The 15949-nt window shown below is 28.8% G+C and overlaps 2 protein-coding genes across 4 annotated transcripts; both read left to right on the top strand.

Annotated features, from left to right (window-relative positions):
• Positions 1-204: 204 nt before the first annotated feature.
• LOC126849966 (NF-X1-type zinc finger protein NFXL1) lies at positions 205-5555 on the top strand. Its single transcript, XM_050592460.1, has 5 exons — positions 205-519; positions 853-1125; positions 1434-1546; positions 1655-3338; positions 3425-5555. The coding sequence occupies exons 2-5, from the start codon at positions 862-864 to the stop codon at positions 3872-3874; spliced, it is 2511 nt and encodes an 836-aa protein (XP_050448417.1). The 5' UTR covers positions 205-519; positions 853-861; the 3' UTR covers positions 3875-5555.
• Positions 5277-14480, top strand: LOC126849971 (cullin-3). Of its 3 annotated transcripts, XM_050592468.1 has the most exons (14): positions 5278-6124; positions 8247-8630; positions 8838-9041; positions 9132-9311; positions 9455-9829; positions 9943-10113; positions 10455-10562; positions 11155-11332; positions 11419-11654; positions 11777-11946; positions 12055-12193; positions 12370-12497; positions 12571-12627; positions 14195-14480. In XM_050592468.1, the coding sequence occupies exons 1-13, from the start codon at positions 6065-6067 to the stop codon at positions 12593-12595; spliced, it is 2358 nt and encodes a 785-aa protein (XP_050448425.1). In that variant the 5' UTR covers positions 5278-6064; the 3' UTR covers positions 12596-12627; positions 14195-14480. The 3 variants fall into 3 exon arrangements, with proteins under 3 accessions (XP_050448426.1, XP_050448425.1, XP_050448424.1); XM_050592469.1 differs by lacking the exon at positions 14195-14480 and having other exon boundaries at positions 5277-5513; positions 12571-13809; XM_050592467.1 differs by lacking the exon at positions 14195-14480 and having other exon boundaries at positions 12571-13809.
• The last annotated feature ends 1469 nt before the right edge of the window (positions 14481-15949 follow it).

Genomic DNA, 15949 nt, shown 5'->3' with positions numbered 1-15949 from the left:
ATTATTTTTCTCTTACCAAACTATAATTAACTTTAACCCACCACAATTTACTTTATATAAAGAATGTACTTTATTCTTGAAGTGATTTGGAATTATATATATTTTATTTGATTGACTAATCGAGATAAAAAATTCTTGTTTTTTTTTTTTATTTTGTTCTGATTGATCAATCTGCATCTGTAACAAAATAGAGCATATGTACATACATAATATTTACAGAAATTTATTGGCAAGGCTTGCGCCTCAGTCCATTTGACGATGTAAATGCTTTGAAGCGTAGATTTCTTTGTCTCGATTGATCAAATAAATAGTTCGAAGCATTTATATCGTCGCGTAAAGTGAATATATGTAGGATGCAGAGTTTTTTTATGATTATTATGTATGATGTGTGCAATACAATACGTGGTTATGTGATAAAGTTTTAAGTTTAGTAGAGTGATAAAAAGCATTAAAAGATAACCTAATATAGTTAGGTTTAATCACGGTTAATCTTTGATCAACAAAAACGAAGAAGAATCGGTAATTATAAATTAATCATATAACACGTCATTTAATTCTTGTTAATTGAAATTATAATAATTTGATTAAATGTTTGTTATTCACCAAAGCAACTTATTATATGTGGTGTGTGCAAAATAAATTTTGCTAATATATTTCAATGAAAACATGTATATATACAAAGCTATCCTGTAACATAAATAGTTTATTTAATTATTATAGAAATAATATATGCTTTCAATATTGTTGTGAACAAGCTGTGTGTGATTTATATATATTATATATATGTATGTATGTATGTATGTATATGTCAAGTTTTTAATTGTCACATTGATTTATATTATTAAATTGTAGAATTTCAAGATGCAGAAGTTTAAGAGAGCTCAAGCGCAAAATAAATTGTCTATCGAAAGACATTTGGAAGCTAACACATTATTAAATTCGTCTAGTGAAGAGGAAGATGAAACAAATGAGGAAAATGTCCAAAATGTGGTGGGCAAAGTATTATTGGCATATCAAGGACAAGGCATGGATGCAGAAAAAGTGATATCATATTTAGTTAATTCTTTTCAATCAAGTAGTGCTGTTTGCTTGATATGTATATCAACTGTCAAAAAGATAGATTCGGTACGTTCATATATAACATGATATTACTATCTTGTTAACATTTTAATTATACATTGTTAAATATATTGCTAAATATATATAACATAAGCTACAGATTTTTGAAATTTTATATAATCTACATTAATATAAGTAGCAATGTTTATACAATTTTAAAATGGAAATGTTTTAATTGCTATAAATATATTTTTTGCTACCACATATTTTCTTTGTTAACTTTGCTGTTTTTTTAAATTAAAAAAAAGAAAATAAGTTTTTAGTAAAATATGCTATATAATAACATAACTTATTTTTCTGAACTTTTTATGTAGATATGGAACTGCAATAAATGCTATGCATTTTTGCATATGTCCTGCATCTTACATTGGATTAATGACAGTTTAAGTTATAAACGAGCTAAAGGAATCACACCAATCTGGGCATGGTACATATCATGAATTATTCCAGAACAAAATTTTATGTAATACATGTAATACATATATAAGCTAAAAGTCCTATTTAATTTTTGCCAATAAAAATGCACATATTACAGCCCAAAATGTCGCATGGAATATGACCAGGACCAGATTCCAAGGTTGTATGAATGCTTCTGTAAAAAGATTACAAATCCTCCATATCAACCCTGGATTATCCCGCATTCTTGTGGCGAAACTTGTGACAAATTCTTACAACCAGAGTGTGGTCATAAATGTGTGTTGCTCTGTCATCCTGGACCATGCCCACCATGTGCAAAGATGGTGTCGGTCAAATGTTATTGCGGTAAGCTACCGCCGCAGCCACGTCGTTGCAATGCTAAAAATTGGAGTTGTGGAACAATATGCAACAAAAAATATGAATTTTGCTTGCACACTTGTAATAATTTATGTCATGCTGGAGAATGCCCGCCTTGTATGGAAACAGTATTACTGAAATGCCATTGTGAGAGTAACCAAAAGGAAGGAAAATGCTATGAAGGTACATGGATTTGCAACAGACTTTGTAACAGAAGATTCTCCTGCAATATACATATCTGCGAGAGTACTTGTCACTTACCCGATGATTGTGGTAATTGTCCATTGGAGAAGAACAGATGTTGTCCTTGTGGGAAGAAACGATATGAAGTTTCTTGCAGACAGCAACAAGTACCAACATGTGGCGATACTTGTGGCAAATTATTAGATTGTGGATCACACTTTTGCAACATGAGATGCCACACCGATCGTTGTGGTCAGTGCCTAGAAGTGATAACAAAAGCCTGCAGATGTGGTAATTACACCAAAGAGATTGCTTGTGGAAAAGAATTTCACTGCAACAAAAAATGCACACAAATGCGCTTGTGTGGCAAACATTTGTGTAATAAAAAATGTTGCGATTGCATATTGAAGAATACATCTAATCTTTGCGAAAAAACGTGCGAAAATATGCTCAATTGTCGAAAACACAAGTGTGCTACACCCTGCCATAGCGGTCCTTGTTATCCATGCACAAGAATGGACGTCGTGCAGTGTCGATGCGGCAATAGCAAAATAACGGTACCATGTGGTACCAGAAAAAGAAGGCCGCCGCCGTGTAATAAATCCTGCAAAATTCCGCCTGTCTGTCATCACAGTAAGAGAGAAACTCACAGATGTCATCAAGGCCCGTGTCCGCCGTGCAAAAAAATCTGCGGCTTAACGCACAAAAGATGCGGTCACTCTTGCCCAACCACTTGTCACACGAAAGTGTGGGTGAAGGTGAAAGCGAACGGAGTAAAAGCGCAACCCATTGGACCTTGGGAAAAGCCTGGAAAGGATATTATGGAGTTAAAGACTTTACCATGTCCACCATGTAAAGTTTCCATGCTTGTGACCTGTCTCGGAGGTCATGAGACGCGTCCCTGGCCGTGTCACATGTCAGAATCGAGTTCCTGCGGCAGAGCTTGCGGCCGATTATTGCCGTGTAAAAATCACACCTGCGAGTTGATCTGTCATAAGATACAAACTTCTGATGACAAATCAGATAGTGGTATGCCATGCATGAAATGCGAGAAGGAGTGTCAATTCGCTCGTTTACCAGGTTGTACACACGCATGTCCGCAACCATGTCATCCGGCGCCTTGCAAACCGTGCAAGCAATTAGTGCGAGTGTCTTGTCACTGTGGTATTAGCACCCTTTATCGACACTGTGTAGACTTGGTATCCACGACGAATAAGAAACGTGACGAATTACTCAAATGTGGAAACCAATGTCCAAAAAATGTAACTATGTATTCATATATTCTTGATAAAATATATATAAATTTTATTTTGTTTTTAATAGAAAATCTAATTGTTTTTCATTTCAGTATTCGTGCGGTCACCGTTGCATTAACGATTGTCATCCAGGAAAATGCAAAGGAGAGGAACAATGTAACAAGAAAGTTAGATTATGGTGTAAATGTAAAAGGATTAAAAAGGATTTTCTTTGTTTGCTCCTTCAAAAAGAACAGATTACTGTAGAATGTGATAATGTGTGTGAATCATTGAAAATTGAGAAAAAGGAGGCCCAAGAAGCTATTACAGCAAAGAAACGAGAAGCGGAGGAGCTTCGCAATCGAGAAGAGATTGAAAAATTCGAGAAAAAGTTCAAGCCACGTCGAAAGAGGAAAGACAAGTATGAAAACTCAAAACTATCCCAAGGAAACATTAGGAATAAGTATTGGAATGCATGGTTTTTTGCGATTTTTGTAAGCATTATAGGTATAGTAATAGCATATATGACTGTTTCTGATTCAAGTATGCTTGAATTGAGTTGATTTTAAAAATTGGCTTGAAATTAATGACTTCAATAGTCAATGTACAATAATAATTATATATCTGTGATGTATTATCAATGCTTGTCAAAAATATTATGGCAAACAGTTTCATGTATCTTATATATATCATCATTGAAAAATATTTATAACATTATGAGCATCTTTTACATATTTATTCATAGTGATAATAATTGGCTTAGAGAATAATCATTTGAAAGAACTCTATTTTTATTCCACGCGATTTTAACAATTTTGTGATAAAATTATGATAAACTTGAAAAATTTAAAGATAAAAAAATATAAATTGTATTAAGTATAAATAAAAGAAACAATTAAATATGTAGCTTTCTAAATGTTAAAAAAATTATCATGTTATATAAATATATAATAAATAATTCTTATAATATATTATATGAAAATAAAGAAAATAAAACAGAAATTAAAAATGGTGATACCCAAAGTAGAAAATGCCAAGTTTTTATGTTAAACTTTGATTTTGTTAAATTAGCCATGCCAGATTTGAATATTTTGAGAAGAGAATATAGATCTAAGTTTACATTTCTCTAAATATATACAAAAAAAATGATACATATTTGGAAAAGAATGTTTTCATAAGAAAATGAAGAGATAACAAGAAATGGAATTATATAAAATACCTCATATTTCTCATATGCATATCTTTTTCGCAATGACTGCTTGGATTGCTTAAATAAAAAAAATTTTCTTCCAGTTTTTATTATATCTATTAATAATATTATAAATATATTATAAATAATATTATAAATTTTGATATGTTAAAACAGAATAAAAAGAGATTAAGAAGACACAATATGTTGCAAATTAAGTCACATTATATGAAACAATAAATATCTTCCTCTTCTAAAATTGTAACTCAATAAAAATTTAATACATATACGGATGAATGAAAAATATTAGAAGTCTCCATGTATTAATTCAATATGTAACTGAATTTTCCAATATTTTAAACATGAAATAAAAATTATATAGTTCAACTTTTTAGAGCAGTGGAAGAAGGAAGAAACAGAAGTAAATTTCTGAAATCTATATTGGAAGTTTGTTACAATTAAATATCTGTGTGTGTATAAAGGTATTACAGGCTAATATTTCTGAAATTGAACGAGATATGAAATCATTATTCCAGCGATTGTTTGGCATCGAAATAGGCATTGTGTGATGAAGTTAATTTTTTAGAATACTAAACAATTGCTGGAAAATATATATATTTTGTATATCTCGAGATGTGGAAGAGATGCGATTTTACCAATTGAAAAATGGATATCGCTAAATCTTTACAGTAATGAAAGTAGATGTGATGGCGCTGTACGAGGAATTTTAATGAAAAATGCTGGCGTGGCCGCAGGCTTCTCTCTGGTGGTAAATACTCTGTGTTGTTGACGACGGTGGCGGTGTTGTTGGCGCAACGAAAACTCGTATTAGATTGGCGGTGCTGTTCTAGTCGTTGTCGTTGTAGACCGGACTTCTCTCAATTATGTCACTACATTCGCATCCGCGGCTGCTTCGCTAAAAGAGATCGGTGGGCAATCATCATCATCATCACCACAGAAGATCGAGACTTTCGCGGCTGCGGATGAAAAAGAAAGGAGATCGGTCCCCTCAGGTTGTTGACAGAAGTGCGATATTTCCCTCTTGGCCGCGATTCTTCGGCTGTACCGTATCTGTCTATCCGTCTATCTCTCTCTTTTCTCCCTTCTCCCTCTTGTATTCTGTCTCCTTGCTCCCTCTCTCGCGCTCTTATTCCGTCATCGTTGTCACTTTTCGCCTCACTCGTCAAAAGCGCGTACTTTTCAGCGCGTTTAGCGTTTCGCTCGCCAGGTCGGAGAAAAAAAATAGTGTTGTAGCTTGTAAAGAGAGAGAGAGACGTCGTAAAACACCTCGTTAAATGTGCTCGTCCGTCATCAGTCCTCTCTACGCTGTCTCCGCGAGTATGATTCGGCAGTGATTGCACTCGTCTCTTGATACGGCAAACTACGGTGATCCGCGATCATCGGCTATTCCCGATATACCTAAATGTGTGCTTGCTACGCTTAAAAAGAAGCAGCGGTATCAATGTGTACGCGGCGCCACGCGCTTATCGTAGCAGCATCGTCGGGAAGGCATTAACTGGGAGGGAGAGGACCCTTGAGGACGCGTTGAGACCGAAAATTCGACATGATGAAGAGCAGTGCTCTGATGAAGAAGGAGAGCAAGATGCGCATACGTGCTTTTCCGGTGAGTGATACGTTAGAGGACGATTAAACGTAGCCGAGGGAGCACAGCTACCATTGCTCCCCCCACGTTGAATCATTTTATTTATTTATCCTAAGCCTTTATCTGTATCGCACGACAATGCACACCAATGCAATCTGCATGTATAAACATAATTCCATAACCTACGTATCTCGCACACAATTGGAAATTGGGATATAATCGCACCTCTCTCTCTTTTTCCCTCTCTCTCTCTCTCTCTCTCTCTCTCTCTCTCTCTAATTTATACTCCTTTAAATGCAAGTCGAGTATCGAATTGTGACGGCTTGTATATATATTATAACCATTTCATTATTATACAACAAAGATATTTTATTTGAATGCAAAATTGAATGTTTGTTCTCGCAAATATATCATTAAATATCTTTACTATTATTTGCAGTTCATATCAGGAAAGTTCATACTATATGATACATATATCTGTCAACTGTCATTTATTCGCACATAATTCAATTTCATTATAATTTCTGCACTTTTTAATGTGTCTTTTCAGAAGTTTAAATTAATATATAACCTAATAATAATGAATAACCGGAATAATGACTAAAACGTCAGGCAATGTTAGATTCTGATAGGTCATTGAAAAATAAAATGCCTGCAAATATAATCAAGTATTTAAAAATAATTAGAAATAACTTGTTACATCATCTAAAGCAAGTACATATTATTTCACATAATATTGATATTAATGTTCATACTTGTCAATCAATTACATTGATTAGACATATTAATTTGAAATTGATTATATGATTATACAATAATTAATTTCTTTTGAATCATCAATTGAATTAATTTTTAAGATTTGCAAACTTTGAAGTAGATATAATAATATGTGCGAGATTGATAGTAATAAATATCATACATTAGATTGATATTTTATAATGAATACCTATAAAAGATGACGTATGTAAGATATAACATATTTTGTTTAATAAATAAAATTTAATATATTACAAGTATATTCTCAATATTTAACAGTTTTTTTTGTATTTTTTTGTAATTATGTACAAATATTGTGTATTTTTATAATATTACTGACTTGCTAAGATTAACAATCATTGATCAACATTGATGATTACCATAGCAATGTAAAACAATTGCAATAAAAAAGTGTGACTATATAATCAGGTTATATCACATGTTCTAAATTTTTAATATTTTACTATTTGTCAAATTTCTAACTAATAATGTCTTACTTTTTATTACTGAATAACGTAAGGTAAAATGATGATAATAATTTATATAAAAATTGGCTTTCTTTATAAAATGATAATGAGAATCTATACTTTGTACATTATATATATGTATACATATACAAAATTTATTAGATCATACATAAAAAAAATTATTTTACATATATAGTTAGTATAAAATATATAATTAAGATTTTTTTTTAAATTATGTTTCATATAAATGATATAAAAATTGTTCTTTATTAATTTAAATAAGGATTTTTATTTTATTTTCAATTTCATACCAAGTCTGTAATTATATTATATGATTTTTATGAGTTGTATAATATTATTTCAGAAGTAGAGTCTTGTTTGCACATTGCTTAATATGATTGAATAATATAAAGATCAAATTAGAGGAAAAATATTCAATTGATATATTATGCCATATAACATATATATACAATAAAATCTTGTACACAAAGTATTGGAAAGGGAAACAAACAATTCCCTGTCTCTAAACTAAATATATATTTTTGTAATCAAGGTTATGATTGAACAAAATAAAACATAGAAGCAAAATTTGTATATAAAAAATTAAAATTGCACATATATGGATTATCAAACTGAAGACCATGGTCTGCAACAAATAGGCAGAGTGGATGAGACAATCCCTGTATCAAGATTAATATACAAAAATAATCCTTTCATAATTCGTCACATTCTTGTGAGAATTATTGTATTTACACTTTGCTTTTCTATCTATGCAATACTTTAACATATGCTATTATTTTTTTATAAACAATTGTATTGTATTAATTGCATGGCATCTGTTAAATTAAACTTAATAGAGATTTTTTTAGTTTTATTCAGAGTTAATAGCCTATTGCTATTTAAACATTTTACTTTCATAGACTACTATGGATGAAAAGTATGTAGAAAGCATTTGGGCTTTGTTAAAAAGTGCTATCCAAGAAATACAGAAGAAAAATAACTCTGGCCTCAGTTTTGAAGAACTTTACCGCAATGCTTACACAATGGTTCTTCACAAATATGGTGAGCGTTTGTATACAGGATTGAAAGAAGTTGTCACACATCATCTTGAAAACAAAGTGCGGGAAGATGTTCTTCGATCTCTACATAATAACTTCCTGCAAACTTTAAATCTTGCCTGGAATGATCATCAAACATCAATGGTGATGATTAGGGACATATTGATGTATATGGACAGAGTGTATGTTCAACAGAATGATGTAGACAATGTGTATAATCTTGGATTAATTATTTTTCGAGATCAGGTAATTGTCATAAATATTTTATTTTTACTAAAATAGTTTGCAAACAATTTAGAAATTCTAAAAATCAATTCTGAAAAATGATTATCTTTTGGGTGATTGTGTTTTACATATTTGTGAAACTAAAATTATTACACACAGATCTTTAATATATTTTTTATCTTTACATAATATGTGTAATGTTAACAAATTGTTTATTTATTTTTTTAGGTCGTTAGATATGGATGTGTCAGAGATCATTTACGTGAGACATTATTAGGTATGGTTGCAAGGGAAAGAAGAGGAGAAGTTGTAGATCGTAGCGCTATAAAAAATGCCTGCCAAATGCTAATGTTACTTGGAATTAATAGTCGTCAAGTTTATGAAGAAGATTTTGAAAGGCCTTTTTTACAGCAAAGTGCTGAGTTTTATAGAGTAAGTGTTTAGTACAAAATGTATTTAATGTATTATTTGAAAATATACATGAGCACCTACATGAGTAACATTCAAGATTATTTTCTTCAGATGGAATCTCAAAAATTTTTGGCAGAAAACAGCGCCTCAGTATACATAAAAAAAGTTGAAGCTAGAATTTGTGAAGAATCTGAAAGAGCGAAACACTATTTAGATGAATCCACCGAACCACGAATAGTAGAAGTTGTAGAAGAAGAATTAATCAAAATCCACATGAAAACCATTGTTGAGGTGCATTATCTTCTTTTTATTATGATTTGTTTTATTAATTGCTAACATAATTTAACTTATATTATGGTATTATTATATGTTACACAATTATTATATTGTTATGTTACTAATTCAACATTTCTATACTTCTATATTTCTAATAGATGGAAAACAGTGGTGTAGTACACATGCTCAAAAATCAGAAAACAGAAGATCTTGGTTGTATGTATAAATTATTTTCAAGAGTGTCGGACGGATTACGCACCGTATGCGATTGTGTATCTCAATTTCTTAGAGAGCAGGGTCGAGCTTTGGTGCAAGAAGAGCATGAATCAACCACAAACGCTGTTCTTTATGTCCAAAACTTGTTAGATTTAAAGGACCGTTTTGATCATTTTCTACATTATTCTTTCAATAATGATAAAAATTACAAACAAATGATAGCATCGGACTTTGAATACTTCCTTAATTTAAATCCTAAAAGTCCAGAATATCTCTCACTCTTTATTGATGACAAACTGAAAAAGGGTGTTAAAGGAGTTAGTAGTACTAATCACGTATCTAATTCTATCGCAATCGCTATATTAACATTTGCTATGAATGTCAACATCTTATTATATAATTGTCTATAATTGTCTATATTTGATTTTAGATGACGGAACAGGAGATCGAAGGAATTTTAGATAAAACCATGGTCTTATTCCGTTTCTTACAAGAAAAAGATGTATTTGAACGGTACTATAAACAACACTTAGCCAAGCGATTATTGTTGAATAAGTCTGTTTCAGATGATAGTGAAAAAAATATGATATCCAAACTTAAGGTGAGAATTAAGGATCATCTTCTTCCATGATTATTCAATATTTGAATTGCATAGATTTTTATAAAAAAAATGATAAATACCTACATTAATTTATACCTTGGATCATATTCATGGATCACATTTCTTTTTACATATATTATAGATTTTTTTTTTAAATAATTTTATTTTAGCAATATTTTAAAGTCAAATATCTTATGAACAAGAGTGTCACATGACAGTGTATTACTTAATAAATGCATCTACAATATATATCAAAAGCAAAGTGATTCGTGAGGTATAAGTTAATATAGATATTTACCAAAAGAAATTACTAACATGCATTTTCAATTCTATTTTTTTAGACTGAATGCGGATGTCAGTTTACATCAAAGTTAGAAGGCATGTTTAAAGATATAACAGTCAGTAACACAATTATGGATGAATTTAAGGATCATGTTCTTACATCTGGTGTAAGTATTGATAGAACTGCACAAAAAGTTAATCACCGATTTTATTGCCATTTAAATATGTTATAAGAGATGTTGTTCTCAGTAATATCTCACAATTTTAATTTGTTATATTTCCTAAACCAATAAACCTAACCCAATGTCATCTATGCCCCCATTTTTTTCTCACAAAGAATTATTTAGAAAAACCTCTCCTACAACATATTTAAATGGCAATAAAATTGGTGTGATGTGTAATCTTTTATGCAGTTTTATATAAGTATCAAATTACTAATATGATAAAGTACAAAACTTTGTACAAAAGTAAAGTACAAAACAAAATTCTATTAATATGTATACAAAATAGCTTTTTTATTACAGTTAATTAATAAATATAATTTTATCATAATTAAAAATATATTTATAATTCTGATATTAAAATATTATAAGTATTTATTTTTATATGTTTCTAAAAGATATTTAAATACAATCAGTTATGCATCTAAAAAATAATATTTTACTTATGTTTACTTAAAATATTATGTTTAAAAAATATTTTGTAAAGATTAATATACTTATATACAAGATAATATATCTTGTTCTTTGTCTTGTATAGACCAATCTGCATGGTGTAGATATAAGTGTTCGGGTGCTCACAACTGGATTTTGGCCGACGCAATCGGCCACCCCAAAGTGCAGTATGCCCACTGCACCGCGCGATGCCTTCGATGCCTTCCGGCGCTTTTATCTGGCTAAACATAGTGGTCGACAATTGACATTACAGCCTCAATTAGGTAAGCAATATTTTTATGTCTATTTATTAATATCTTATCTTATTTAAGCATTTAAAAACATGGAATAAAAAAAAAACTGTTGTTAGGCTCCGCTGATCTAAATGCTATATTCCATGGTCCACGAAGAGAAGAAAGTAGTTGTGGAGGCTTAGATACTCCATCATCTTCGAGTTCTATAGGGAATGGTAGTAGTGCAAGTGGCAGCTTAGTAAGCCAGCGAAGCAGTGCATGTAGTACACCACGAAAGCACATAATACAAGTTTCGACTTATCAAATGTGTGTGTTAATGCTCTTTAATAAAAGAGAAAGACTAACTTATGAGGTTAGTTTTATAATATATGAGTTTAAATAATCTATTAATTATTCATAACTTCAAAATTATATATAACTACAAAGCAAAGTATTATTTGTATCTGCATATACATATGTATGAATATTGTGTAGGAAATTCAAGGTGAAACCGATATTCCAGAGAGGGACTTGGTCAGAGCATTACAATCTCTCGCAATGGGTAAAGCTTCACAAAGAATTTTACTTAAACACCCTCGTACCAAGGAAATTGAACCTTCACACTGTTTCTGCGTAAATGATAGTTTTACTAGCAAATTACACAGGTATATGTTATATGTATGATAATAAATAAATAAATAAATAAATATATATATATATATATATATATATATATATATATAATTATTGTTGATTATTTATATTTTGTGAAGAGTGAAGATCCAGACTGTAGCAGCGAAAGGAGAATCTGAACCTGAAAGAAGAGAAACGCGCAATAAAGTTGACGAAGACCGAAAACATGAAATTGAAGCTGCCATCGTGCGGATTATGAAAGCTCGAAAGCGTATGCCTGTATGTAATTTAAAAATTTTTTTAAATAGAATATTATATGATATTAATATATTAATATATATTTTGCAAACATAAAAAGATAGACTTTAATATGATGAATTATATATAACATAAGATACATCACATAAATATATATGTAAAAAAAAGTCTAATAATATCAATTTTTCTTTTATTAGCATAACATACTTGTAACAGAAGTAACAGAGCAGTTAAGAGGTCGATTTTTGCCTTCACCTGTAATAATTAAAAAACGAATCGAAGGTTTAATCGAACGAGAGTATTTGGCTCGTACACCGGAAGATCGGTATGTATGAAATATATTGTACAATAGCTAATATTTATAGATCCATTGATTAATGATATACTGTGATTTACAGAAAGGTGTATACATATGTTGCTTAATGCTGAATTCAATATTGGATGTGTACAAACATGTAAGTAATTTGTAATAATATATATTCTCTCTTATTGCAAATTAATGGTTCTTCATATTTTTTTTTCACCGAATCGTGATATCATTATTACACTATTGTCATTTGTAGTGTCATTATTGTTATGTCATTATCTTTATGTTTTTATTTTCATTTTTTGTTTATTGGATTGTCATATCCAAGGGATGTTTCATCTAACAAGGAAACAATATTTCAAACAAGAACTTTAGATTCTGATAATTGGGTTACTTTAAAACAGACTTTATATTCTATACTATTCTTTGCAGAAATACTCAATTGTAAAATTATTGAAAATTATAAAATATCGACGATATATTACGAATATAATATAATTTTTATTTTAATGATATAATCATTATATGTACAATCATTATATGTATCTTCTTTATTATATGTAAAAGATCAAATAAAGACAGAGACAATGTATTACATGTTATAGAGGGCTGAAAAAATTATATAAGATGTTTATTTTATTGATATTGTTTTATATACAGACAACATTTTAAAATGTCATTTGGAATTTATTAATTGCTTTTATATACAGTGTCTGTGTTACAAATAATTGGATATAAAATATCTTATACTCTTGTTGCAATGGAACATCCCTATATTTGAGATGAATGGCAAGATATTTTTTTTATAATTGACTAGTTTGGTGGAAAAGGTCAATGTGTATATCAAAAGAATGATACCTAGGTTTAAATTAGGGAAGCGCATTAATTTTTTGTAATAATGGATATCATATATATCAGGTCTCTATACTCTTCACACATTTCAATTATGTGTGCGTTTGATTGACTTACACTTGTATTACAATACATGTGTTATACATATGAGTATTCATTCTAATAAATGTGTATTCTAAATTAGATAAACTTTAGTTAAACAACGTGCGTTTCTAATAATGCAAAATATAATTAAGTTGATAAAGAATTTAATGATTTACATTAAAATAATATTGCAATTAGGAATTTTCTACACTTGTAAGACTGTGATTGTCTACGATAGCATAAATATTATTCAGATATATCGTGAATTTAGAAAGAAAAAAAATAGTATTTACATATAGTTTTATTTACGTTGATGTCTATCAATTATATATGTAAATAAGCGATGTGTGAATGTATTACTAAAAATATACTTGTCTCTCATTTTTTTCCAACATTTAATATTATTTTTAACGTCTACACTCCATATACATATAACCCTAATTACAATTTATATATTTACATCCATGTATATGAAATATATAAATTATATATGAGCGTTGTTTCTTTCATCTGTTAAATCTATTTTTGAATATATATATATATATATATATATATATATATATATATATATATATATATTAAAAATGTACTTTTACTATACATTCTATTTGACATTTTATTGAACACATTCTGAATTTAATAAAAATAATAAATATAGACTCTCTCCAATACTGACAAACTAAGGTTAATAGCTTCTGCCTCTTCCACCTTGCTTTTCAATTACTTTATTACAGTATAATCAAACATTGACTTGATACAATATAGAATATTTATTATAGTATGCCAAAAAAAGTGGATCTACGAATCTATAAGAGATGCAGAATTTGTTTACGGAATAAAATATGCGCATGTGAGCTTAAATAAAAATGAAGACCTTAATAAAAATGCTGAGGGATTCAATTCGAACATGTGTTACACAAAGTTTACATTGTAGTGAAAAAAGGCGAATTAATCGGCGTATTTTTATTTTTATTCTCCTTATTTATTAATAGAATTTTAATATTTAAACGAAAGTTTCACCCTTTCTTACACTAAATTGAATAAAAATAAAATCTTATAACAGTATTTATTATTCCTGAAACATTTACCCAATGCATTTATTTTTTATACAACAAGTTTGATACATTAGGTAAATACAAAATATCCACTTTATCTTCATACATGAAAAGTTTTACATATATTGTTAAAATAATATATAACAAAATAATATTTATCAAAATAATATATATATTTACAACCGAACAAATCTTTTTTATATACACAGATGATATTCATTCATAATTCTAGAAATAAATGTTGAAGATTTATAGTATAAGAACTGTAAGTTTATCAATGGAGATTATCTGCAAGATATATAATAATTCACACAATAGTTGTATAATTTTTTTTATCAATCTTCAGTATAATGAATAATATCTAATATTTTTTAAGATGGCTTTAATGATTAACTGTTATATTTCCCCTGATATCCTTTATTGTCTCAAAAAATTTGGATATAATATGGGACATAATACAGATGTTATTTCATTAAAATTATAAAAGTAATTAAAATGTAATTAATATTCATGGTATCATGATTGCGGCAAAATAAAAATAAGTCATTAAACATTTATATATTAATAATCAATGTTAAAGAAGAAAATCTCATATGTTGTAGAGCATTTTTTTAATCTTTAGTTTTATAAATAATTATTTATTTATATGTGCTGTTAAAAAAAATTACTATGAAATCAAGATTTTTATTAGCTTTTTCAAAATATTACTATAAATTGCTGAATAAATGGAATGAAAATGAAATATAAATAATATAAATATAACATGTATAATCATATAAAAAAAATTTTCGAAATTATATTTATACAAATTTGTTCAATGAAAAAAACAATGATCACATTAACATCTATTCCTGCACTTATGCTTTTTAATCCTATAGGTGTGAAATGAATAGCACACGTAAAAGACAATTCATATTTTAGCAATTCAAACTTTTTTTAAGATTTACATTATATATATATATATATATATATATATATATATATATATATAATGTAAAGATACATATACATTTATTGTATATACTAATATGTAGTAGAAGTTGTAATAATTTATTCACCCACCCCGAATAATATGTATTAAGACATGAAAAAGATATTAACACAATTTTTATATATATATTAATCTTCAGCCTTTCAGCCCACTATGAAATTAGAACCTGTAGTAATTAGATGGAAAGATAAAAGTGACTAGAGACTTCTTTCCAATGCTTTCAATTACATTTGTCAGTTATTTTTTTACTATATAATTTGAATGAGAGATATTTAAAAATAAACTTGATGTTTCATTTTGTGAACGTTTTAAATTTTATCTTTTTAATAATTGTTACAAGAATATATCAGAAAATAATGTATACAAATCTAACATAGAGAAATTTCATAAAATAATTTCTCTATATTTTAATTATATAAATAAAAACATTTGCAGAACTTTCTGTAAAGACCACATCTAAATTATATTTAATTTTCAAAAACTTAATT

The sequence above is a fragment of the Cataglyphis hispanica genome, chromosome 5 (genome assembly GCF_021464435.1).
Source record: "Cataglyphis hispanica isolate Lineage 1 chromosome 5, ULB_Chis1_1.0, whole genome shotgun sequence".
NCBI classification, from domain to species: domain Eukaryota; kingdom Metazoa; phylum Arthropoda; class Insecta; order Hymenoptera; family Formicidae; genus Cataglyphis; species Cataglyphis hispanica.
This window is presented reverse-complemented; position numbering and strand designations above follow the sequence as displayed.